The sequence below is a fragment of the Vanacampus margaritifer genome, chromosome 1 (genome assembly GCF_051991255.1).
Source record: "Vanacampus margaritifer isolate UIUO_Vmar chromosome 1, RoL_Vmar_1.0, whole genome shotgun sequence".
In the NCBI taxonomy this organism is placed as follows: Eukaryota; Metazoa; Chordata; class Actinopteri; order Syngnathiformes; family Syngnathidae; genus Vanacampus; species Vanacampus margaritifer.
The window spans coordinates 11073802-11101657 of record NC_135432.1 but is presented as its reverse complement, the minus strand read 5'-3'; the positions used below and the strand labels follow the sequence as shown (position 1 = coordinate 11101657).

Below are 27856 nucleotides of genomic sequence, written 5' to 3'. Positions count from 1 at the left end.
GCTCTCGAGAAGTGAAACTGCCTTGCCTTCAATTGACCTAATTTGCTTTTGGTCACAGGATTGTCAGTGTGACAGTGGGAGGACAGGCTGAGTGAGGGCGAACCAGGACCCAGGAAACATCCATTAGTGCTAAGTCTTTAATCCACCAGCACACTCATTTTATTGAACAACTTGAGGGGTTTGTTTGTTTTTGTTACCCCTAAATTCCAGTGCAGAAGTGAGCCTGGATCTCCCTTTGTTCGGTGTCCTGGCAACCGGTCTGTGTACGGAACGGAAAGACAACATATCAAGCAAATGCGCAGTACATTCAAATCCGTAGGGGCTTATCTTTAGACGCATGGAGGTCAAGTAAGGTTTTCATTCTGCACTGGGGTCCAAAGTGGAACTACTAAAAGAGTTTTCACTAACACAGATACAGTACTACGCTTTTTTTTTTCTTTTTAAATAAGGAACACGTGGAAGCCGTTTTCAACTCAGATGAAGATTTCATTTCTTGTTAGAACGAGACAAACAAAACAAAAGAAGCTGCTGATTCAAACTCTGTCAGCGAGCCAGGCCGTGAGAAAGAGAAAACGCAATCTTTCAAACAAAGCCTCCTGTGCATTACATGACACCGCAAGATCGAGTTGCCGTGATGAAATACGGCTTTCTCAGGAGAGCAAAAGACGCAAAAAAGATGCAGAAAATGAAACCTTATCACACCGGGACTTGCTGGTGAAGAAGAAGCAAGAAGGCTTCTTAGGGGACAAACACAAGCAGAGTAGAAAAGTGGGGGAAAGAATAAGAGGCCTCAGGGAACTTGTGGGAGTGGCGACAATTACAATTTTTCCAGTGGTGCCTTGAGATGCGAGTTTACTTTGCCCCCAGACCACGCTCATAACTCAAAACCCTCCAAATCCCATTTCCCCATTCATCTTTTCTACAGCCCGTAATTGCAAACTTAATAACTACAAAGGATTTTGGTGGACATTTTATTAACTCATTCACTGCCATTGACGGCTATAGACGTCAAAAATTCATTTGAACTATTTCTAATAGTTTAACATTTTTTCCACTTTTGCTAACAAGAGTATGAAAACCTAGGAAAAAAAATACTGTACATTTAGAACAGATATAAATTTGTGATTAATCATGAGTTAACTAGTGAAGTCATGCAGTTAATTACAATTAAAAAAAATTAATCGCCTGACGCCCCTAATTTTTAATAATCTTTTCTTCTTTTTTATCGCGTCAGGTGATTAAAATTTTTAATTGTAATTAATCGCATGACTTCAATAGTCAAGTTATGATTAATTACAAATTTTATATCTGTTGAAAATGTATAATAAAACATTTTTCTAGGTTTTTATATTCTTGTTAACAAAAGTGGGACCATTTTTAAACTAATAGAAATAATTCAAATGAATTTTTGACGTCTATAGCCGTCCATGGCAGTGAATGAGTTAAGTCAGTCCACAAGTTGAAGTGGCCACCTTAACCAGACTCAACATTTTTGACCAAAAGATGGTACAAGTGATTGACAAAATGAGTGTTTTAGCTGCCTATATGGTGATGCTTCAAAGCAGTTTGGGGATTAAGCCACATTATGACCCATTTTGTCGACTCCCAGAAAATATTTACGCATTGACGGCCCCGAGCTGCCAGATGAATAACCTGCAAGTATGAACAGCCACAAACTAAATGCATGTGGAATTCATGATCATTATGTCATCATTTGAGGTTGTCATGATGCTTCATCATGTCGGCATGTGAAGATGGGCGGCTACCGTGCAGGTGAGGAGGTGGGCAGCTAAGCAACCACAAACTCGTACAAGTGAGAATCCTTTCAGTGTCATGTGACTGCACGTTTGGGACTGAACATAATGATTAGAAAAATACGCCTCCACTTTAAAAGTGCGGAATGGCAGACACTGTGGGGGTGGAGGGAATTAGCTCTGTATTATGCTTCTTGTTTGCGCACACCTGCACAAGTGTGCGTGTGTTCCAATTTGGGTGTGCGGGGTTTCACTAGCCAACCACTTGAAGGCCACACCTTGTGTGAACACTTTTAACATCATCAATCTTATTAAGAAAAACAACAAAACATTTGATCAAAAAAGGTCAAGTTAAAGATATATTCCACTCAATTTCGCTTTGAAAATCAGTTAATTTGTTATTTAAAATAATAGTTTCTAAGGAGAAGAAAAATCGAATCACACTTAATTCCAAAATGTCTTTACTGTTGTGTGTCCCAAATGCAATTTCAAGATTTGCAGCATGTTTGATGAATAATTCTATCTTTGGATAAAAAAGAAGTTTCTCCTTCCTTTCCCATGAAAACAACCGCAAATGCGTCCTTGTGTCTAAAGCAGTCCTTTTTACTTCTTTTACAAATCGCTGGCGTCGGGTCGAATCCTCGTACCTTCAAAAGTCACTTTTCAGGGGACAACAAAAACTGTAGGTTTGATCAACCATTAACATTGCGTCAGAGAGAGCAAGCCATTTTCAACACATTGGAATGGTCAATAATTTGAAATTTATTATTATTATTATTAATATTGAAAAAAATAGTTTTTGAAAATGAATGTCAGAGAAACGGTCCTTCTACTGTATGTCACGCAAGATATCTTTTTCAGTGTAGGGAGCTTCATGATGTTGTTGCAATGCACCAGAGGGATCTGTGCGCTGACGTGACAAGATGCGGCTGCCATTTTGCATTCGCAAAGAGCAAAATTGTAGCATTATTTCAGAGGTATGTCTGAATTTGCCAACGTGTCAGAACAATTGCATGACTTTCCCGTGAAATGTTGAAAGAGTAGTTGGGATCATTTGTGAGCTTGTGTCGGCAGAGTTTGAAGGACAACACATGAAAATGATGCAACTCGTACGGTTGCTATGAAGTTGTTTGTCTTTACCGTGCCGTGAGAAGTCAAATGTAATTGTGATTTTGGTTTCTCACGATCATGAAAGTATTACAATCAAAGAAAAAACATTCAACGCTCTGCTCTGTGTTGCTTGCAGCAAGTGTGTGCGATGTATATTATTTTGGCCTCCCTGAATGTGCTAGAAATTAATAATTGACAATCCAGTTGGAGTTCTACGTAAAACTAAACACACAATTGGCCTGTATTTATAAATGTCCCCTAAACAAGCAAAATATTTATTATTTTCTCATTTGATCACATTTCTAGTAAGATATCCAAATTGCAAAATATTTGATAACAGTTAATTGACGACATGCTAAAATCAATCGTGAGCGCAAACCTTTGCACACTTTAGTTGTCAGCAAAAATCAGCCAATGTTTTGGATTATTTTTGTTTTGGCTGAACTGCCAACAGTCATCAAGCAGGACAGCATTTGTCACGCCTCTTTCTCGCTTTGTTGCTGCTGAGTAATGGAAGCAGAGCCGAGTGCGAGCGAGACGTAGCCTGGAGCAAAGTGTGCCTCACTCTGATAACTGACAATCTCCTTACCTGGCTGGTCGACTTGACGGGGGCGAGAAACGCCGATGATGGTGCACAAGACTTGTTTTGTTGGGCTGCTGCCTGGGAGACAGATGGAACGTCTCCAGAGCCGCCCCGCCAGCTTCCTGTCACTCCTAATGGAAGACGAGAAAGCAGAATGAGTCTAATGGAGGATTACGGCCGCAGGCTTTCTGCTGAGGGCAAAAACTTCCCCTTCTGATGTCCAACTTTCTTTCAACTTTTAAATCGCATCAAATCATTTGGCTGCGGCCTCTGTAGTTTTCAGTAACTCACATTCTATTATTACAAGTGCTCCTAAAATGCTCATCGAAATTGCAGTTGAGAGAAATGATAAAACCTTGAGATATGAGTTAGTTTTTTTTTCGTACTTGCATCTCAAAGCATCTTTTCCCACTGAAATGAATAGGAATGCAATTAATCCGTTCTCCGCACTCCATAATACTGCACTTAACAAACACATAAAAACTTACATTAATTAACATCAATAAACAGAATTAAAAAGATTTCAACACTTTTTTGTCACACTGTATCGGTTAAATTCTGGCATGCCACCCTCGGCCACCTGGGGGCAGTAAAAGACAGACAGTACTGTTTATTTTGGTGGTATTATGAATTGCGCTAGTCTAGTTTAGTAAATTGCAGCACTGCATGTCCTACCGGTAACTCAAGTGGGATTCATAAACTGGTTCAATTTTTCTCAGTATATTATATTGTCAGTCTACATGTTGCTGAAACATTTGTGTCCGATGTGTTGCCTAGAGGGTTCCAGCACCACAACAGAGCTGTGAAGTGAGTCGACTTCACTGCCACCATAAAGCACTCGCTTCTCAAGTATGTGCTCGTAAGTCAAAAGGAAAAAAAAGGGGTCCAATGATGGTTGGCATCTGAAAAAGCCGGGTCACTCGTATCTCAAGGTAACACAACTGTGCTGTAGGCTAAAGCCTGAAAGCATGAAGGTGAGCTGAGATTTGCACTTCCAAAGCTTGAAAGCGGCAGCTTCCCACAAAGTCAAGTCCAGTTTGGTTTCACTGCATCGCAGGGCCCGACAACCACTGAGAAGTCCTGAAAGAAAAAATCGTCTTCTTATGAAATTAGCTGGCAGTTGAAACAAAAATTAGTCATGGGCACAACTCTGCCAATTGAATTTGGAAAATATGTCAGCTGGATGTGTCGTTTTGAAAAAAGTCCGTCCATTTGTGGCTCAGAAACGACCACTCACTTAACTCGGCTGCCTTGTCCATAATTGTGAAAATACGATCAGTGTTAGAAAGGACGGCGGTGCCAGAAAAAATGACTAACAATCCATCAGTGCTACGTTCTACATGGATTGGGAGGTGTGAAGTGGTTGACAAACACGCTGAATCAATCCAACGGCGCCACTTGACACAGCAAACAGTCCAAAATGACACAAACAAAAGCACAACAAATAGTGAGATCTTCAAAAAACAAATCACGTTCCAAGTGTTTAAAATGGAACAATCCGGGCAAATCGATCACTCTTTCCAAAACTTCAACAACATTCTTGCTCAAATGTGCAACGAATCAATGAAGATGTGCGCTAGCTATATTGTCGCATATTAAGAAACTCGATGGTGATCTGATGAAGTACCAAAGCAGCTCAAAGAAAAAAAACTCAACGGCTCATCGCCATGGCGATAACACTGTGAAGGAAAATCAGTCAGGCGACCGAGTCTCAACAGACTCCGCGTATGAACAAGACAATCAATCACAGGCTTCCTGTGACCAATCACAGCTCGTCGACTAGTCAAGTCAACATCTTCAAGTCTTTCACGATACGCACACACGTGCAGGTGTCATCACTTAGCGATCGCTCTGAGATTTCTGTTGAAAGTTGTGACATCTCCTTTCACTGACACGTCGTCACTCACTGGCTTTTCATTCACTTCGCTTAAAATCAGCGGAAATTTGGAATTGAATTGATAATTCTTCTCCTTAGATACAAAGCACCACAAGGCCGGGCACCATTCGACCTTAAATTAAACTAAAGCTAAGATGGCAAAACATTTTGTTTGACTCAAATGTGCGTATCGTTTCAATCAGATTCTGTTACGTAAATACACTATTGTATATAAAAAAAAAAGTTTAAAACATCACATCTGTTTGCTTAAGTTGGCCGCCATTTTTATGTCTTTTCACTCTCACGAGTGAAAACACACAAATATGATGAAGTTCACCAATTCCTGTCTGCTTTATTCAAAAAGATACTTTACTATTTTTGCAATTATCAGCGGTAAAAAGTTCATATTTCGTATTTGTCTATCATGAATTTGATAACGTCATTTATTGTTCATATACAACTAACTATTCATGATAGACAAAATATTAACTTTTTACGGCTGAAAATTGCAAATGAGTAAAGTATCCCTTAAAGAAAATCACACACTTTGCAGATATTAAGCAATGACAAGCTACATTTTCAATTTCAATAATTTCCAAAAGCATAATCATAAATGTCATCATCTACCGTATTTTCACTACCATAAGGCGCATCGTATTATAAGGCGCAGTCACAGTTACGGGTGCTATTTCTGTGTTTAACACACACATAAGGCGCACCACACTATTGGGCAAAGGCACGGTTAATTAAATATACGCTAGCTCAAAACATATGGTAGCATGCTATTATGCTAAAACATATGCTAGTGCTAGCACATGTTTTTAAAAAGGCAGCGAGCGGAACAAAACTGAGTTCGGTTGAAGTAACAGTGTAAACAGTGAGTTCAGTTGTACTAGAAGTATATAACAATTAGGGGCGTGCCCAAAAAATTGATTCTCATAAGAATCGCGATTCTCATTTAGTATGATTCAGAATAGATTTTATACTTTCTTGCCCTTGTTTGTGTGTGCCTTTATTGGGAGCACTGTTCATATTGTATCCGATTTGACCTCTTAGGGGCAGTGTGGTTGCATGCGGTCTGATACACGGTACACAGATTTTGGACCTTGGCCTTGGACCACCTCACTATTAAGCGCACCTTTGATTTTTTAGAAAATGTAAGACTTTAAAGTGCGCATTATAGTCGTAAAAATACGGTACATGTATTTAGCAGGTTTAGTTCCGTAGCTTGATATACTTAGACATAAAGCGCCTTGAGATGACTTCTCTTGTGAATTGGCCTATGGAAGCAAAACTCACTTGACATGCAAAGGTTTCCTTCCCATAATTCTGATTCTAATCATTGAATTCCTACAAGTCCCACAATACGATACCATACGGTATTTATACGTTACGTGTTTAGGTGTGGCATTGCCTGAAGAAAATCTGGACAAAAACACGTTGAACCAACACTTTGAGTTTCAGTATAACCACCAATATGTTTTTTGGGGGGCGGAAATTCCAAGGGGTTCTCCAAGCCCATGCGTCAAAATGTCCATGACTTTTGAAATTGGTTCACTTAAACTCGCCTAAAAACTCGACTTTAATGAAAGAGTTCTCGCAAAGAGGAGCAGTCTGCGTAGTAGAACTCTCCTCCATACCTTCTGGAACTCTCCATCACTGGATCATTTCCAACAAAAACTGTACAAATTTCATTCGTTTCACACGCTTTTGGATCTACTTTGTATAAAGCAGCCTTGGCTTTCCTGAAAGTCCACGGTAATAGTATTATAATAGATCATGTACTTTAAAATTGAATTGTTTCTTTTCTGAATTTATTTGTCATAGAGGATTTTAGAAGCATCTGAAGTACTACTTTCATGTTTGTTCTAAGATAATTCCACAGACGGTTGTTATTTGTTGCTTCACGTCGGAAACATTTGATTGCTTACCACTGTTGTTGATTTCAAAGTCAATCACGTACATACAAGTTTCAAAGTCAATGAAAAAGAAGGAAAAAAGAAGAGAAAGATGCAAAAACCCAAGAAGCAGGAAAGGAAACGGAATGAGGGTCTGATGATAGTGAAAAGCCATCCGTAATCAGAGAGCCAGCTATCCAAACAGGATGGCAAAAAGTCACTAGCGCCATTGTTCGCCGCGCATTCTGCGGTTTCGCACTTAACGGCGTGGCCTCATCAAACGCATACCAGTCCAAAAAGTCATTTATCTTGCCCAGATATTCTGTCAGTCGTCCCGGTCCGTGTTGACAACAGCAATCAACCGCGACGCTGATTACAACAACTTCATCAAATAGCAACCAGTAAAAAACGACTTTGTTGCTGAGCCGAGCTGCAGCTGAGGTGTTATTTATTTGTGTGGCAACAGAACAATCATGAAGTCATCAGGAAAATACTCGGGCTGGAAAGTATCGGTTGGAAACACGCGCGTGAGGAGAGGAGCCTTAGAACCCGCTTTCACATTGGCTGTTAAGAACCCAGTTCATACTACAAGTGGGTCAATTCCGATTTTTTTCATGTCAATGTAAACAGTGCAATCCTGATTTTCAGATATAAAATCGGGAAAGAATCCGATGCGGCTGAAGTCCAGATGCTCACGTGTACCTGATCAGAAACGTCACAGCTGGTAAACAAAAGGCAAAGGTGGATGAAGGATCAAAAAGCAGTCAGTGGCCAAAAGATGATGACCTGAAAATATTCAGTTAACAAAACGTTGGCTCTGTTTGAGCAAAATTCTTGAAATTGCCACAAATGTGTCAGGACTGAGATCGATACGAGTTTCCTTTAATAGATAAAAGTGAGTTGACAGCATTAGTAGAAGTAGAAATTCATGGATTAATTGACAACTAATCAATTATCAAATTCATGTACGACTGTTTTGGTCAATTTTGAATTGCTGAAAGCTTTGGTCTTGTTTGCCTTCACACGGTGCAAATCCTCTGAATTTCACCCCTGTCAACAGTCAATGAAATCTCAGATTTCTGTGGTCCCTCATGAAACCAGACTGATTATTAGGGGTGTGGCAAAAAAAAAAAATCAATTCTCATAAGAATCCCGATTTTCATTTAGTACGATTCAGAATCGATTTTAAATGCCCCCAAATCGATTTTATTTAAATTATTTCATACTGTCTTGCCTTTGTTTGTGTGTGCCTTTATTGGGAGCGCTGTTCATGTTGTACCCGATTTGGCCACTGAGGGGCAGTGTGGTTCCACACGGTCTGATACACTGTAAAGTTGTAGCCACATTAGAGAGTAGAAGGAAAAAGTCACGATCAAGTTATTCCCCCAAAAGTTTTTCTTTTCAGTGTGGAGCCGTTCTTTTGAGTGATAAAAGTGCCGCCAGTAGAGCACTAATTAGCATTAGCGAGTAAGACTGGAGTAGATCATTACAATTCCTTGCACATCTATAGATTGAAGCAAAAATCATTGTCAATCAAATAATTTTGAATCACAAATCGTTCTTAGTCGAAAATTGATTCTGAATCGAATCGCACACCCAAAAATCGGAATCGAATCGTGAGTCATTCAAAGATTCCCACCCTTACTGATTATCTTTGTGTAGGAACAAAATGAGGCCTTTGCCTTTTCTGAAGGATGGACGACACCGGGAACTGAATTAACAGATTAACGGATGATCAAAACAGTGGCTAGTTGCAGGCTGCAGCCCTAATCTGACGTTTAAAACCTGAGAAAACCATGCTGGCCAAAATCCCGTCAGAGAAAGATATGGGGTTCATTTACAGTCAATTGAAAAAGTATGCAGACACTTTAGCAAAGTTACCACTTCCATCTTGTGAGAATCGACACACTCAGCGTATTGGCTAATACGCAAGAGCGCTAAGAAAGAATAATCTCTTCAGAATTTGAAGAGGATTACTCATAGCAGTGACTGGGAGAGTCATCGTATACATTTATGAGCTGAAAGGAAAAAGAAAATTCCTGTTTAACCTTGACAAAAATGCGCTGTACATTCAGGACTGGGGCCAGGCCTTCTGGGGTGCCATCACTTCATGGGGAGAGCACAAATAGAAAAGTCCGTGTTAAGTTTCTGAAGCGAGAACATTGGGCGGTCCATCCTTCTCCAAATTGAAGTGACATGACAAAACATTGGCTGCCCCCATCCAACAGTTGGTCTACGCTATGTTGCCAGATATGTAAAACCAGCAGAAATACAATATTTTCTTTCTGCTAAAATTAGACAACATAAGATACTCCCCAAGTCTTTCACTGTAACAAAGTGAAAGAAAACACAAGAAGGTTTTCAGAGCATTCGGCAGAAAGCTGCTCAGCTCTTCACTTGCTTTCAGTCCTCATGAAATGAAATGTCAATGCTAACGACAGCCCAGCAAAGCAACATTATAAAAAAAATTCGCACCAATCTAGATTTGAAAAAAAAAGGTCAATGAATTGACAACTAATCCATAATCAAACTGATGGATAATTACCATATTTTTATTTATATCAATTAACAGTTTAGAGAGCTTGTTTGATTTAAATTTTGGAATTTCATCCTCTCAACCGTAAATATTTTCGGTAATCCTTCATGAACGCAAAATTATTATTTTTGTGTCATATCCAAATACCACCTTTGCAAACTAGGGGTGTGCCCAAAAAAAATTGATTCTCATAAGAATCTTGATTCTCATTTAGAACGATTCAGAATCGATTTTAAATGTCCCAAAATCGATTTTGTTTGTGTGTGACTTTATTGGCAGCGCTGTTCATGTTGTCCCCAATTTGGCCACTTAGGGGCAGTGTGGTTCCACACGGTCTGATACACTGTTAAGTTGTAGCCACATTAGAGAGTAGAAAGAAAAAGTCACGATCAAGTTATTCCAATAAAAGTTGGTTTTTTTGCAGCGTGGAGCCGTTCTTTTGAGTGATAAAAGTGTCGCGAGTAGCGCGCTAATTAGCATTAGTGAGCCAGACTGGAGTAGATCATTACGATTCCTTGAACATCTATAAATTGAAGCAAACGTCATTGTCAATCAAATCATTTGGAATCAAAAATCGTTCTTAAGCGAAAATCTAAATCGAATCGAATCAAATCGTGAGACATTCAAAGATTCCCACCCCTATTGCAAACATTTCCCTTGACTTTGGAAAACAGTCAACAGTTTTGTTGATTTCTTTGACGGATGTTACGGAGCAAACCAATAACTGAATCATAATCAATGGATGTTTGTGTATTTTCCTGCACTGTAATTTGACATAAAAATGATCCAATTGATCGATTAATTGAGAAAGTGATAAGTTTGTGGAGCTGTTGTCGTGATATGCTGCTCGCATTGGACGAAATAGTGCAAGTGGTCATAATGTTGCAATTTCTCGCAGCCTACTTCACCATCCAGAATTCCTCTGTATGAAAATATTCCCAAACTGTTGTGCAAAAACACTCGAAAATGTCGTCCCAATCCAACACCGGCAAGATCAGACGCAGGCAGGCGGGCAGGTAGGGATGACATCATTTCAAGCCGAGCCTCCAGCTTCGCCCAAACTTTAAAGGCCATCAAGTGCAAAGTGTGGAAAGGACTGACACCTGGACGATTTTATTAAGCGCAACACAAACAGCCGACCAGCGCACTCATCGCTCTCTGTCAGATGACATTCAACTACAAAACACACAGTACTGTCGCTTTCAAAAGGCATCACTCAGCACCAGCAACACAAAAAAGCTGCTGTGATTCATTTGCTGTATGTACAATATACTCCACTTGTAGATCGCAGCAACAGTTGGGACCGGCCGCGCACACACAGAGCCAACGCAAAAATATTTGATTCAGGCTGCGAGTCTGAAAGAAATTTCATTCGGAAAATCGAGTCACATTACACGTGTCAAACCTGACTAGCCCTCAGTCACATGCTACGCTAGGCTAACAGTATGCCCACAAATGAGGAAAAACAGAAGACAAACTGCATTTAGGAGACAAAAACTGCAGTCTGACTTCAAACGGATTTATTGCGACAGCTAATCCTCACACTAAGCACAGTTCTGTGTAAAAATCACAAACGAAGCATCAAAGCCTTTAAGATTGAACCCATCCAGCCCAATCTTTGTGAGGCGGGATTGAAACCAAAACAAAACGGCCGAGCAGTCGGGTTTACATAGAGCCTTGTCAAGAAAGAAAACACTTCATATACTGTAAATGCCTCAATTGGAATAACGCCAAGTGCATTGAATTGTTTAGCGCTGATGAACTGTCAACCAAGATAGCATTTAGCATCAGCTAAATGCTAAATGCCCCCCGACAAAGATTAACTAGTGATTGCATTTGGTAAGAATTTATTGTATACCTGTCATTGATTTTCTGGTCAATTGTATGAGTGTCCTAGTTTTTTTTATTTTGAAAATCCGGTCACCCAAACTAAACTTCAAGTGGGAGTGGCGATAAAGAGATTTTGACGAGATGTCGACTATTCGCCAAACTGCATCTTATTGTGAAGGGAGTCGAGTTGCTTTTGCTGCCACCATATGGCGCTCATTTCCCAAGTCTGCACTCACATCTCATCAGGCCGGCCGGTCACCTGTCAAGGCGCAGGCGGATTTTGAAAGTCGAAACGTGAAGGAATCCATCTTAAAAGGCACATTTTGCTCTAAAAGGACAGGAATGCGCTCGGCGCTGAGTCTGACAAACGAGATTCTCAAACGAATGCTGCACATGTTTGAAGGAGGTGAAATGGAGTCCACGTGAAAGTCCAGCCAGGAGAAACAGCAGAAAAGCCGCCCATGCATGCTTGGATCGAGGCCTGACCTTTAAGGGAAGAAAAGCTCCCCAATGTTTGACATAAGTGGACAGCGTGTGCGTCACCGCTGGAGAAATTCATAAAATCGTCACATACTTGCGTTGGAGCGGCCTGGCTTAAATGTCAACTGGACCCATCCAGCTCTGGATGTGACATCACATTTCAATACAAATGTGGTTATCTGGAAAACTGAAAAAACGCGTGGGTCGGACGTTGCGTTTTACAGGAAATGTCAGGCACAAATCGGAGACACCTCGCTGCCACCGTCGAGACGATACGAGCGCCGGGTCGAGTGAAGCCCAAGTAAAAGGCTTCTTACGATGCGCTTCATCATTTCACGTATGGCCGCTTGCAGTATGGAAGTTGAATAGTGATATTTGAGGGCGGGGTTTCTCACACCAAAAACTATGCAGTGCAAGGCGATTTCCAAAAGGGAAACCTTACAATTTTTGTCCTGTCGCTGTTGATTAGGGCTGCAAGTGCTAACAATAATTTTAATAATCCATTTATTTAGTGATTGTTTATTCAGCTGATTCATCTGATCTTTGAAAAATATTAGGGGTGTGAATTGCCTAGTACCTGACGATTCGATTCAATACCGATTAATCCCAATGCGTAATCTATAAATTGATTATTGCGATTGTTTTAAAACTCAAATTTAGAAAATACTTATCAGTAAACCTGTACATGTACACTGTAAGATTTGTATGAAAATTTATTTATCTGAAAATTCAGGTTGCAGTCTGAAGCACTGAAATCAAATATTAAGGCTTAATGAGAATCGCGCGCTGTAATATCGCAATATATTGCCGAATCGATTTTTTCTAACACCCCTAAAAAAATGTGTTTTCATTTTCATTCATTCATTCATTCATTGAAAAACATTATTTAAAATTGACATTACAGAAAATGCACCAACATAAAAAAAAAAAAGTCTCCGTTTTGGTTAACTCTTTGACTGCCAGACGTTTTCAGAAACGGGATGTCGCCAGTGCCAGCCGATTTAAGCATTTTGACTGATCTTTCAAGGTCCACAGAAAATGTTGTGTTTGGACTATGGAAACACACATACTACCAAATGAAAGATTGAACTCTCATCTTTCATCAGAAAAAAAAGTTTGTTTCTACCTTATTCCGTTCTTCAGTAATCAACAATAGAAAATGGTTAGTTTCACCGAAATGCTCTGTTTTGAAAAAAAAAACGGAGAAAAAGAGCTTTTTGTGAAACGATGTTATTTCATGCACTCTAGTGAATTGTACACTTCTTTTTGTCCATGAATGATGCCACAAACACCTAAACAGTGCTTTACTTCTGTAAAACGCTTTCACCAACAATGAAAAAGTGTTTTTAGATTGCAAAATACGTTTATTTCCATTCAACAGTGTAACAATTTGACAAAACAATTTCACAAACTATTTACAAATGTGTGCAACTGTGGTACTATTTACAATTATGTGGATGTTTCAAATACAGTTTTTCTTTTTGTAACGCTCTCCTGCGTGCAAGGAGAGGGAGCAGGGTTTGCACAACAGATTACTTTCACTTTCCATTGTCCGTTTCGCGTGCAGACGGCCTTTTTTTCCGGGGAATAGCAAGTAGCAGATTGTACCCACTCCTCCGATGAATATGCATTGGACTCGGGGCACTCTTCGTCGTCCGATTGAACGTCCGCCTGAGCGTGCTCGGTTGTGCTCCGCGTTTTCCGGTGTTGGCATCGCTAGCCCGTGAACCTTTTATGACGTCGTCATAGCCACCGCGTCAACGCTTCCAACTTTGCCGTCAACCTCGGAGTCACCATCATCATCATCGATGATGATCATCGTCGTCATCAATGTGCTCTTTATAGCGTTGGTCGATGCTTTTCGTCTTTGAAAAAAACGGCTCGACCGTGAGCTGCTTGCAACCGGTCGCCATTATGGCTTCTTCAGCCATTGTCCCCCTCAACACTCTAGCCCCGCCTCACGTCTTCTGCTGACGCCTACCCAATCTTGTCAAAAGAGAGTCATTGTTGCCATCTAGGGGCCAAAAATAGTCATTAGGCTCACTAGACCTGCTTGAAACTTTCAACACAGCTGGGGAAGGCTTTCCTCCACCCGTTTAAAAAAAATAAAAATAAAAATTGGATGACGTCTTTTAACGTCATTGGCGGCCCTCCGTAGGTTTTTACTTGACGTCTTTTAACGTCAGTGGCAGTGAAAGAGTTAATAACGTACCAGTTTTCCAAAGTAAAAGCACACACGTTTGCAAGGGTCTCATCTTTACAAGACGGATAACTACAGGAAACAAAGAATGTTTCGTGTTGAAAGGCTGAAATCTTATTTGGTTGTTACTAACATAACTATGAGATTCAAAAATCATTTCCAGTTTAATACATTTTGTAGCAACTTTATTTGGACGTACACCGCCATTGTTATTTACGTCGCAATGCATTCAGTGCTTAGTGACATCCGATCAATGTGAAACGCCTATAAAGAAAGCAAGGTAAGCCTTCGTAGCGTTCCTAAAGGGACGATCAACACTCTTGAATGCGTCTGGTGAATGACGAGAGCACGGCGTGGGGGGAGGGTGACTCTTCCGATCGCATGTTGTTTCTTTAGGAACGCTACAAGGCTTAACTTGCTTTCTTTATAGGCCGCCATTCTACGTCACTACGCATGGAATGCGTTGCGACGTAAATAACAATGGCGGCGTACGTCCAAATAAAGTTTCTACAAAATGTATTAAACAGGAAACGATTTTTGAAAAATGAATCTCAGAGTTATGTTAGTAGCAACCAAATAAATAATATAGAGCAAACTTGTCATGACAGTCAGGGGTTCCTTTTAAATAGGGGTGCACCGATCGATCGGCCCCGATTTTCTTAATTTTGGAAGATCGGTGATCGGCTGATCCCTTAAAAATAAACTGATCTATTCTACCAATCTAATCTCCCTCCTCAGAGGTCTGAAAAAGGCAGCCTCTGTCCTGTTCTGCTGAGATAACGAATGGGATTTTCCTTTTTATTTGAGAGAACTACTTCATGAGCAGTTAAAACAACCCATTTGTATTATTTCACTGATATTGTTCAATGTTTTCCAATAAAATAAGATTGGAACACTGAAGGTATATGTTGCTTGTAATGAAAAAAATAAATAAATCGGTATCGGCAAAAATCAGGATCGTCAGATCAGAATTTTTAAAAGATCGGGGATCGGCCAGAAAATTGTGATCGGTGCACCCCTACTTTTAAATGATTGCCAAAATAGAACAGTGGCAAGCCTCTGCAAAATCCCAAAGTGACAAGAATTTATTCAAGGGATTCTGACAAGGAGAAAACGTGGACTCGTCTGGTAATGTTGATAATTATCAGCATCTGAGCTGCAATGCTAGAAATCGACAGGACAAGCCCTCGATCAAGTGTGGAAGCATCTACGGCTGAGCCTGACTGTACCTCAACGTAGCAATTTCCCTTTGACAAAAGACGGCCGGCTACATAGCAACCCACTTCTTCCGAGTTCCCTTGGTAACTAAAGGGAATAAATTACAGGTTAGCATGGACAGCGCGAGAGTGTGTGTGTGTGTGTGCGTAACTTTTAAGTGAAACTGCATCGGCGTTATCGATTCAAACAGCATCACGCCACTTTCAAGTATGGACTGCATGCTAATTTAAGGGCAAAGAAAGGAAAACATTGTGATCGAGCACAACAGCCTTGCAATGACTCATCAGCCGTTCAGCAGACAGCAAAGTGCATCAATGGGCAGGCTGCAAACAACTTTGACATCGTTTTGCGTGCAATACACGGCAAGCCTATTTTGTACTTCAACATTTATGTCATGATGTCACAACTACAATGTATAAACAATTTTCAAAAATATATATCCACAAAATAGCGGAACACAAACCCAGAGCCCGCTTTATCATTTTTCATTCTTTACTTTTGTTGGATCTAACTTTGGCGCCCCCTAGGCTGGGACAAAAGAACAGCTTCGATCTGACAGGCAATGCATTTTATGCGCCTTGTCTGTGATTTGAATTCTGTTTTGAAAAAAGACGGACTCTTCGGTTGAGGCACTTGAAACTATTATTGCGGTATTTGTGAGTTCACAATTCCTAAAAAAAAAAAAATCTTGTATGGAGCCCACTGATTTTCTCCGAGCTGAAGTGACCAACCACAAAGCAACCGTGTGTTTGGGTGGGATATATGACGAAAAGAAGAAGCGCCGAGGTCATAGGAAACTAACAAACCAAACATGGTTGCACAAATGCATGGCCGCTGCAATTAATTCTGTTCTCGTAGAATTAATTACCCAGTTTCCTTTTCGAAAGAACCGTAAGAGACGCTTTGTACATCTTTTAGCTGGTAAATATGTTAGTGCTTTTTTTTTATTTATTTTTTTACCTTTTTAAGTGATATATAAATAAAATTGAGTTGAGAACTCCTTTGAATCAATCTGGCTCTTGCCAGGTTAGCATCATTGTTCGACGCTCAACTTTGTTGCTTTTACATCAGGCACTTTGTTGGCCAGCAAAGGAGCTAATAGGACACATTTTTGTTTTAATATTGTTTTTGCCCGCTATATTGTATTTCATGCTTTGCACACGGTTATATTGCATATTGTTGTTGTCTTATTACAGTTAATACTCTTTTTTTCTTTTCTTTTTTTTTTTACTGTTTGTACAATATTAAAACGTGCTGTAAATCAGTGGTCCCCAACCTTTTTTTCCACCACGGACCGGTTCATACATGTCCACAACTTTGGCGGACCGGCAACCCAGTGGGTGCTTGGCTGTTCGTCGGCTGATTAATAAAAGGCTACGACAACAAACGCAAGTCCACTACCATCACAAGGGTAACAAAACGCGACTGAGATCATTAGCATCTTGACACGTGTCAAGAGTCCGTCGTAAACAGAGAGAATCTGGTCACTTTTCAAAATAAAATATTTTTAAGCCTTGGCTAATCAATTAACCGGAAGTACAGTAAGTTGTTTTTTTTTTTTCAATTGTGCGGCCCGACGTGGCCCGGTCCAAAGGTGCCCGCGGCCCGGTGGTTGGGGACCACTGCTGTAAATGCTTTAAAAACATGCCTAGTATGTTTTAGAATAGTGTATTTCCATATGGTGAACTTCACTCGCAGCAAGGAATCTGAAATCCAACCCCTGAAATGGCGATGAGCTTACTGCATTGGCAAATTAAGAATGAAAAAAAAAAAATCCTCACTTCCGATGGGCTGCATAACACATGTGACCAGACCATGTTACAGGAAATACTGACCAACTGGCCCACGTCAACAAAATAGTGCAGGATGTGGATGCCAAAGTCACGTGGACAAAACACCAGCTGCCCGGGAATTTGATTTGCGTTAAGCGTGCTAAACAAAAAAAAAAGAGTGGCATGAAGGGCAATTTGTGAAAGGCGTTGATTTCGAAAGCCTTACTTTAAACACAATGCAAGTCAGCGGAATGGAGGCGGTTGGTACTGTGTTGACGCCGGTTGCCATGTTGACAGAAGTACAAAAAAAGAATGATCCTGGGGAATGTGGAAGCAGAGAGCCCCACTTGGTCTGCTGCTTGTCTCGGAATGTTCTCCAAGTATGCCAGATATGCGGACTAATGCTGAAGTCTGCAAACTGATGCGAACGTGTGTCAGCAGGTGATTTCAAGCGCCCTCGCCAAGATCAATACAACCTGCGGGCTGCAGCGAGAGCTGTCATTTTTGGCCCCGCGTTGCCCTGAATTCCAGCCGACCGTTAGGGATATCTGCTCCGCCGCGCCTTGGCGTCCACTCGGACCCCCCGGCATATAGAGAGCAGTGTGTGCGCACACCCCAACGCCTCGTGCCCATATCATGAGCACAAATACAATATGCGGGAAGAAATGGGATAGCGGCCGCATTACAAGCCAGTGTTGACGGATGAAACAAGAACGTCAATGACACGGCTGAAACACTTTCAGTTCACTTGGTAATGGTCAAGCTCGTCCATCTTGGGCAACTCTTCAAAATTTGCAAACACAAAGCAGGGGTGCCTTGACATATGAGCTGAACCAGGGACCTGTGCCTTTAAAGTAGCACTAAGGAACTTTTTTTTTTTTTTTCTGGAGAGCTCAGTATTGTTCAGTTCTGTAATTTTACCGATTTGACATGTCATCATCATTGCTCTCCTTTTTTCTTTTTTTCTTTTTTTGTATGTGGGTGATTATGTGTATGTGCGTGTGTGCGAGAGTGTGTGTATTCATTAGTTCACCTAAAACCTATTAACAAATCCCATATCGTTCACCTAAACCGAACACTTCCAGCCAGAGTCGTGAGGCCGTCAGGAGACCCGAGGAAGGACCAAAGAAAAGAAAGGAAAGTGAAATCCAGCACCGACCATTTTTCAGAATTTCTAAACCAACATGACCCAACTAACTATTTGATAATAATGTTTCTAGAAACAGAAGATCCAACGATTAACACTAAGGAAGGATGTTTATAACTCTTCTGATGAAACATCGACTTAAAACGAGTTGAATGGTAGCTTTGCCATGGCCTGAGGAGGCTAAACAACTTTGAGGAGGATGGTAGGAACACTGCCACACAAAAAACGACAAGCGCTGACTGCTTTATGGCATACGTCAGTTCCCCTTTACCCCATTTGTTACAAAGATGGGAGTCAATTTGAATATCAATGCATGATTACTGCTTTCCTGGCAGAAGCTGCAAAATAACTGAATAGTTTCTCTGAGGAAACAAAAAAAGAAAAAGGGAAGCTACCCGGATAAAAGGACAATCATCAACATTGGCTTTCACTCGCTGGCGTGAGCTAAAAAAACGACATAATGCGCTTGTCCTCATGGGTAATGTGGTCTTCCTTTAGGTATAACATTACCGCTTTTGTCCATATATGGCGCCGCCATAATCAACGCAAACTGAAAGTTACTTAGTGTTGCTTTAAGGGGGAGAAAATTGTATTGTTATATTGACTGTCTCAGGTATTGCTCCACTGTTTGTTTTCAAATTTCTGTTGCTTAAAGGGTTAAAACCCCCGGCTATCTATGCTAATCGTTATCTCTATTGCTTTTTCCCATTTTGTGTTTTAGTATTAAGGTAGCGAGCACATTTCTAAAGCAAAGTTGTTTGTTTTAAATCCATAATGTGTCATTTTCTTTGTTTTATGTTTAGTTTTGAATTCAACTTTGCTTACGTCAAGTGTGGGCTCATAAGTCAAAGCAAAGAAAAAAATTATTTTCCCCAAATTTGCTGAACAATATGGCTCAATCTTGTATCACAAGGCAGCAGGGTACAAAATGCTCTTATAAATTGCCCATGTAGACTTTGGCGAGCAAAAGATTTAGAGCTGCTTCTCCACTGGTGGGTCGCGGACAAAAGGTGAAAAATGACAGGGGTTCCTCGGTTTACGACGGTAGGTTGTCACGCGGTACAAAAGGTATGCTCTGCGTCATCTTTACTGCTTTTCATTGGATCGTTTGATATTTTTGGTCCAGCTTTGTTTTTCATATAAATATTTTCACTAATTATGACTACAATAGTATTGTGCTAGCTAGCATAGCTTCGTGAAAGACAAAGGCGGGTTCCTACTAGCATACGGAGACGTGAAATTACGCACGCGGATTTCGGACTTGCCATTGATTTGGAGACGAACATTCTTTTGACGGTCTTGCATCAGAAACGTTTTGGGTTGGAAAGGCAACTTCCAGTGACAGTTCAACAATCCCCTCACATCACCAAATTCCATCAGTGTTTTGATAGGAGACGTATTCCATTTCCTAAAAAGACGGCTGGTCGCACTTTCCTGAAGGATATCAGTGGCAAGATGTTCTTTTTTGTGAAAAATGTGATCACACACACACACGCTTTCAAAGGCTATTTTTGAACAACAAATGTGCTTAATTTTTTCTCATTTGTGCACAAATGTGTCGCAACTTGCCGGCAAGGGTAAAATGCTGCTCGCAGGGTCACAACGGTGGAAAAGTACGATTGTCGCGTTTGAAGAATGATGCGACGCTTCCATTTGCTTGACTTCTTCTCCAGCCACAAATGTGACATTATCCCACAGCCAAATGATGTGAGTATTGTGATGTCGGGGACAGCTGGAGCAAGCGTTTTGTGCTGGCATTTGGAGGAGAAAGGTGAAGGTGACACGGGTGATCCATGTTTGTCCAAAATAGCTTCTGCTATTTTTAGGCAGCAGATTGTCCATGGAGGAGTGCAAGCTGGCCTTAACAATTCCAATGATTACCCTCCAAGTGCAGCCACGATCCTAGATCTGGACTGGCACTCACTTTTGTGTACCAAATTCTGTTCTGTGTGCTAATTGACCTCATTTGGCGTCTGTCATTTTCTCAAGTGTTGCCACAGGGAAGGTTGCGCCTCTCTCTCGCTCTCTCTCTCCGACTGAGTGATCAGGCAGCTGTGCAACGGTGATGGAAGTGCGTTCAGATTTGTTAGCGTAGCAAATGTTCTTCCAAGAGGGTCCCCGACATTGGAAATAGTGCAGAATGAGATGAGATGAATATTTCATGTGTGGTTATTTGGATCATTTGTGAAAGGGACAGCATCAACCCCCTCTTCCTCTGTCCCTCCCTGCCACCCCCTTCCTTCACTCTCTCTCTCTCTCTCTCTCTCGCTCGCTCACTCTCAGTGAGTACCATCCCCTGAAGGTGTCATAGCTGCGCTCCCCCCTCCCTCCCTCCCTCTCTGTCTCTCGCCGCCTTTCAGATCTTTAAAAGCCGGCGCTGTGCCGAGTCTCTCTCGAGCTCCGTTCGTCTCCTCTGGCACCGCGGGGGACTCAGCCGGCAAAGCACCGAGGATAGCTTCTGTCCTAGAAGCGGTCGGAGAGAGAGCAGAGGGGAGCTCCGAGCTACGGCTTCAGCCACGTTTACCTGTCAGTGTGGACAATCTGAGAAATGCCTTTGCTTTGTAACTTGATTGTCTTATTGCTGATTGTACACTGGGGATCATGGACGGGGGCAAACCGTTTGGGCCCCTTCAAGGTCTGTCCTAGCTGCAGGGATCCTTTGGGGGCGGCCAGGCCCCCCAAGGAGCACAACGTTGCCGGCAGCACCTCGCTGTTGGCCCTGGGGGAGCCCTGTGGCGTGTACACGCTCAGCTGTGCCAAGGGGCTCCGCTGCATCCCCCTGCCCAGGGAGCACAGCCCCCTGCAGGCTCTCTTGCAGGGCAGAGGCGTTTGTGTCAAGCACAGCAGGACCAGTCCCACCGAGAGGCCCCACCCCACAGGTAAGAGACGTGTCATATACATGCATACTGTTCATATACATGACATGCCAAAGGCCATTTGGAGCTGCATGCATCAGAAAAAAAAGCTCCTGACGTCCGTTCCTGCTCTGCAGTGTCTGGCGTACGTTTAACAGACATTGGAGCTGAATGAAGTTTTGACCAAATAATCCGATGAGCCGCATTGACGCGACTTGCATGGCGTTCGGTGTCAAGGCGAAAGTGGCAACGACATCCTGATCGAGGAGACTCTGCCATCTGAGAAAGAAACGCATCGGTGGAAATGATCTTCCTCACTACTGACGGCCATCCATCCGTCTGTGGATCGATATGATTTCTGATAGCGTTTGAATTGTTTTGTGCAGACGGTAACGAGGGCGATGTCTAATATTGTTTCGGTGTCTGGTTTTCTGTCAGGTCCTCATCCTTCGCACAGCGGGGACATTGAAAAAGTAAGTTGTCCTCTTCTACTGCAACGTGTGATAAGTGACGGTGATTGACGGTCCCCAAATGATGCCTGATGAGCTCACACTGATAAATAGCAGAAGGATGGGTCCTTTTTGAAAGCATTGCTAACAAGGGGGTGTCATGTATTCATGCATGGCAATATGGTGTAAGATGATGTCTGCTGCTATGCGGCACAAATAATCACGCATGATGACAATCGGCAAAGTTTTAAGGTCACACAAAATGTAGATCGTTTGACCCCAGAGGCTTTTTGAAGGCGCATACATGATCACTTGGTCTGTTGCGACAAAGTGACACAACAAGCATCCAAACATGACCTGAAAAACGGAAGCATTGTGTAACTATATGATTATATAATATAATAATATAATATCTATATTTATAATAGGATTCATGGCATGTAAACATACTTTGTCTGCCTATGGCTGTCATGCGACGCACGTATGTAAACATGCGAACCCGCGCGCCGAAGCGGCTCTCCCGAGATTTGCCCCCTGGTCTCACTCTCTTGTCTCTTGCGTTTCTCAGGCGCCGTGTCGCAAACTGCTCAACAGCGTCCTGAGAGGCCTGCAGCTGACCATCATCCAGTCGGACCGCGACATATACATACCAAACTGTGACACCCGAGGCTTCTACAGAAAAAAGCAGGTAAAGATGCACGCCGGGATTGCCGGCAATGCTGCAAGTGTGTCGTCCGAACGCCGTGACTCAGCTTTCTCGCTGCCACACTGTGTGGAAGCTGCAGCTGAGAATTAACTGTCAGCTTCCTCCCTCTCACCTCTCAGACAAAATGATCGACCTTTCTTGAACCCAATAGGTGAATTTTGGATGTTGAAAAGATAAGAACAATGATAAATAAATACAATGGAAAGACGTAGGAAACAGTTGGGCCCACCGCACATCGAGTGATGCAGCTAAACTGTGTGCTAAATTGCCATGTCGCCACAAGACCTTTCACAACAACAATTACATTACCCCCGCCAAGTGGTACCAATAATGTATATTGTAAATCAGGGACTTGACTTGCTCCTAAAATCCTGATTCGCTAATCGTGTGCCGATGTCAGCAAATTACCTGAAAACTGAGAGCAACTTCATGGCAACTGATTCATGTGAAGGGAGGGCTACTGGTTTTCACTACGACACTTCTGAGGTTGCTTGAAGTTCAAACTACACGTCAATCGCGGGTTATTCACACTCAGGCTGCAAAGAGACATTATTGTCCTAATAGATTCAACTGACTATTATTTTTCCCATAAAGACATTATGAACCAGTTACCGCTTTGATCCGTAACATCAGTCAGAAAATCGGCCAAACTGTTGATCATTGTTTTCCAAAGTAGAAGCAGCACAAAATTCATTAAATTGCCACCGACTTGTCAGGTCTGAGACTTACACGAGTAAGCGGCCATATTTCCTTCCGTAAACAAACTGCAACGCGTGACTTAGACGTTTCTTGATATATATTCTTGTCTGTTCTTACGTTCTTGTGAAATGGTAAAACGTAATTAGTCGCGACCCAATGGAAAGTTCGCATAAAGCAAGAACGCACGGAAAACCCGCCGGATGTTGTTCTTGTCGACCATCTTAAAGGACACATGAGTTGTTGCTAGTGAATATTAGGCTAAGAAAATTTCCCAAGATACATTTCGTGTTGCTATAAAAGACATACGTCAGCGTGAATAACGTTCTCAAGTGCATTCTAAGGGAGGCTGGTCCAAATCCAGGTCCAGAAAGTAAAAACACTGCCACAGTTTGGCTTTAGCCCCTGATGCTAGCGACCTAGCTCCCTAGCAGGTAAACGAGCACCATGGCAGCTAGCTAGGGAGCTAGCTAGCTAAGGCCAAACTGTGGCAGGGTTTTTACTCTTTGGAACCTGAATTTGCCACCTCTGTTTAGCAAGTACACAAGACCATTCTCTGCGTTCTTCATATTGAAAAACGACCATTGTGTTTTGTGCGCATGCGTGTCACTTCACGGATGCATTCCGTTCCCATTTCAAGTTGCACTTTGTCATGGTACCCTGCAGTATGAATGCAGCCTAATGGTGTTGCGCACAATCACTAATGTGTTTTGGTGACATGTAATTTTCTCTCACCCACCTCTCCGTCCCGTCCTCTCAGTGTCGCTCTTCCAAAGGCATGCAGCGCGGCCACTGCTGGTGTGTTGACGAGCTGGGAACTCCGGTGCCCTCCCGCGCCAGCGAGGACGGCGTTGTACCGTGTGACGGGGAGTGAGAGCTGAGCCTGTGCTATCGTTCTGCGCCTGGAGGAAGACGAGGAGGAGAGGTGCTCAGGGAGACGGGAGCTTTAGCATGGGCTAGACTACATCCACATTGCCCGGACAGGAGGTAGCAAGGGAAAAAATACATTAGTTGTGAAGAAAGGCATATATAAGGTAGACTCGCAGCTCAGGCCTGAAGTCCAACTGCGTTGTCTGTAGATAACACTAGATGTACACGTTCTCCGCGATTCAAACTGTTCTGCCTCTTGTCCCGGCTTTCGGGTTAGATTTCTCTTTTCCTTTCTAATCGGGATGCACCAAAAATGAAAAAAAAGGAAAACCCAATTTTAAAAAACACACAGAAATGAGAATAACTTAAAAGCCTAAAAAAAAATCCTCATCTAGACCATTTTCTGCACTAAATTTGTCAAAGTGTGGGCTGTCTGGTTCCTTCTGACAGATGTGCACGCTTTGATGGCCACCAGAGGCGGTCCTCAACGGCCAGGCAGCCTTCTCGCCCCCAGGCCAATGGTGAAGGAATTTGGGGCTCATTTCTGTGCTCTGTTCAGCAGATGTGTCAGAATACCATGGCCGTCCATGGTGCACCTTGGTCGGCCACGGCGCCGTGACACACCACTACCACCAGCAGGATCTCCGCACCGCTCTTTTTCTTCAAATTTAATTCTAATTCTTCAAATTTTTGTCTAATCTTACCCCCAAAGCTCCAAGTCAGTTTCACACCGGTTAGCGCACCCAGTGCTCAAGCTTTAAAGCTTTTTTGTTTGCGTCACCAAAACATCCTGGTTCAGCCACGTTGTTTCTGTCACAAAAAAACGAAAATGCACTTTTGGGCCATTTTCCGTGACTGGATTTTTGGTGCATCCCTACACAGTACATTTTGTAGATTAAATTTTACTCTGAAAAAGACTATATTCGGCCCCAGTCTAAACAGAGCAAACTTGATACTGGGAAGAGGTAAAATATTCCAAAAATAAAAATCACTCTCAACAGTTGACGAACAATCACAGAACCTTCAGGTTTGGAGACCGCCAATCTAACCACTGACCGATGCCACTCATACTCTGTGTCAATATATTGCAGGTGTCAGGTGGAATTCTCGTACCTCAATTTTTGGTCTCCTTTTGGACACAACAGCAATATGTTAACTAGCAGTAATGCCATAGCTCAAGTGGCAGAGTGGCTGTCTCGCATGCTGAAGGTTGTGGGATCGTTACTCAACCCTTGAGTGTTTTTTTTGTTGTTTTAGTATTTTACACTCTCCCAAGTGTAAAGTGTACTCTGTTTATTTTTTAGAGTAAAATTTACTCTATGAAATTTACTGTGTACTTTCTACTTTAGAATAGCTGACACTGCCTGTGTTTGTTCTGATCTCAGTGGACTTAAATACTGTTACGCAGGTGATGTGACACAAACATTTGAGAATTGTGTCTCCCTCATCATCCTCTCTCCCTCTCTCCAAAGATACACTGATATCAACAATTCCATTCTCTAATAGTAGTAATTTATTTTTGGGTCTGTTCATTGCATACTGCTTTTAGCTTACAACTTTCCTTACCTTCTATATTTGTGTATGTTGAGTCTGAAGAGAAAAAAAAATAGTCCCTTGAAAATGATCCAGGATGCTTTATTTGTCAAGTGGGTGTGGTGAATGCTTGTTGGTTGATTGTTTGTAAATATGTTGAATTTTTGTGCTTGACTGTGTGATGTTCTGAAGTGGCAGACAAAAAATGTACGGCTGTTGTCCTTTTCAAAAAGTTGTAAGGCATATTTTTATACACCTCAATATATTTTAGATATGAATTATTGCTTTATTTAACAAACTGCAGTATATTGCCATGTATTTTTATATTGTTGACTGAGATGATTTTGTTTCATGTTGGTATAAATCTAGTGCAACTAAAGGGCAACTAAATTTATTGGGGGGAAAAAAAAACATCAGAGCTCACTTCAACTACTGTACATGTTTTTCTTTTCACTATTAATTTATGCCTTGTTGATTTTAAAACACAGAATGTCCATGAAGCCATTATGTTCTCTTAGTTACTAATACTCTACTTCTGATTTGAATAAAAGAAAAAAAAAGTCTTGCCAAAGTTACATAAAAAAGAAAAAAAATGGGTGTGTTAAGTGTGATTAGAATTGATCCATTTCTGACCAATCTTGTTGTGCCGATGTGTTACCGTGATGGATTGATGTCTGCACACAAAGGACAGTAAACCTAATGACAATAAGTACTGTATGGAAACAAATAAAACATGCAATCACAGAGTGAGTTTTTGCTTCCTGATACCCAGCCACAGAATGCAGTCGTGAGACATGCAGAAATGAATGACGCATACTGGAAAAGCACATTGATGCGTCATGCTCCACATGTGAAGGATTATTTCCCCTGCTTCTCCATACATGCCTGTTTCCAAGGTAACCCCATCCATGGAATTACCCTATCGGTCCAAGGATAATGCAAGGAAGGCCCTGCAGAAAATGATAAGAATTATTCCACCAGTGTATCTTTTTGTTGATTGCTCATCTCTGGAGTCTCTCTTGCTTATTCTTGCCTTCACATTAAGCACGAATGGGACTTGTTCCATTTAACTTTTGATGCAAAAAAACACTTCCCCCCCCCCCCCCCCCCCCATTATCGCCATTATTATTATTATTATTATTGTGAAGACAACACTGTTGACCCATCAACTGTTTCATATTCTAAAAGAAAAGCATCGCAACATCAAATTTTTATTCAAGCCAATGGTCACATGCATGGTTCTCAAATATTTTACCACAAGAAGCACTGCAGCAAAAAAATAATTAGCTCTTCAAGAACTACAGTGGCATGTGGCGATGTTCACGGCTATTAGTCAGAAAAACAAATTTATGAGCCAAACAGTGGCGTATTTTCCATTCAATTATCAGCAGACATAAATAAAAAGGCAGGGGGGAAATATCAGCATTCTTTTTACACACGTATTTGGTCAAAAAGTAGGTCATTTCTAGTGGTTTAGAGAGAATATTGCAATGTTTTACTGAATCAGAAAGCTACTCATTACATTACTAATTGCTTTGCAAGGCAAGGAGAAAAAAAACATGATTTTTCATAGTCCTATACAGAAATATGTTCATGTTTGAAAATGTCATTACCATACCAACATACTCCATTCAATAAATTTTACATGAAATATTTAAGGTCAAAATCTAGTTTTTAAATGTGATTTTTGGACTTTTTGTTTCATGGACAATTTCGAGGTTATGTCAAGTCAAAAGGGCGGCCTTATTCGGTGAAATGAAGCTCTCTGAAAAACATTGGACCTTCGATCCTTGTAATTTGACCTGTGAAGATTATTTTGATTTCAAAATGTGTTGAAATGTCGTTTGACTAACAATCTGCCTTGTTTGTATGCTAGTCACAGGCAAAAGCAAAGAAGCGGTTTGTTTTGACCGTGCAAAAGAAGCATTGTTGAAAATATCATAAATACCCGGATGTTTGGAATTGTTCATACAGGTACTGTATCTCATTTTATGTTGAATGTAAAATGTTTGATTTGCTTTTACCTTAATTTGTAGATGCCTCTACAATCTTTTTTCTTCTTTTATTTACGTGCCAAGAATGATGAGAATGACACTGTTGTAGCTGGCACAGTGAGCACAAGCTAGAGTAACTTTGCCGCCTGTGGTAGTAAAGCCAAGATCAAATCTTGTTCGGCCGAAAAGTTGTCCGGGAGTTTTGTACTTATTTTTACCCACTGTTGGTGAGCAATAAAGTCCGATGAAACTACAACTTTGGCAAGAGCGCGGCTAGCAGCTAATTGTCTGCCCCACAGAAACATCAACTGGTGTGCTCTCGTACGCCTCCTTCAGTGTGGAAGCGAAA

The 27856-nt window shown here is 41.5% G+C and overlaps 1 protein-coding gene and 1 long non-coding RNA gene across 2 annotated transcripts; one reads left to right on the top strand and one right to left on the bottom strand.

Annotated features, from left to right (window-relative positions):
* Positions 1–159: 159 nt before the first annotated feature.
* LOC144040076 (uncharacterized) lies at positions 160–24007 on the bottom strand. The gene is made up of 3 exons (XR_013289629.1): positions 23850–24007; positions 3454–3578; positions 160–259 (listed from the first exon to the last, which is right to left on the bottom strand). It is a non-coding gene; the product is annotated as an uncharacterized LOC144040076 (long non-coding RNA).
* Positions 20783–26257, top strand: LOC144040070 (insulin-like growth factor-binding protein 6). Its single transcript, XM_077553869.1, has 4 exons — positions 20783–21283; positions 21698–21732; positions 22277–22396; positions 23871–26257. The coding sequence occupies exons 1-4, from the start codon at positions 20953–20955 to the stop codon at positions 23982–23984; spliced, it is 600 nt and encodes a 199-aa protein (XP_077409995.1). The 5' UTR covers positions 20783–20952; the 3' UTR covers positions 23985–26257.
* The last annotated feature ends 1599 nt before the right edge of the window (positions 26258–27856 follow it).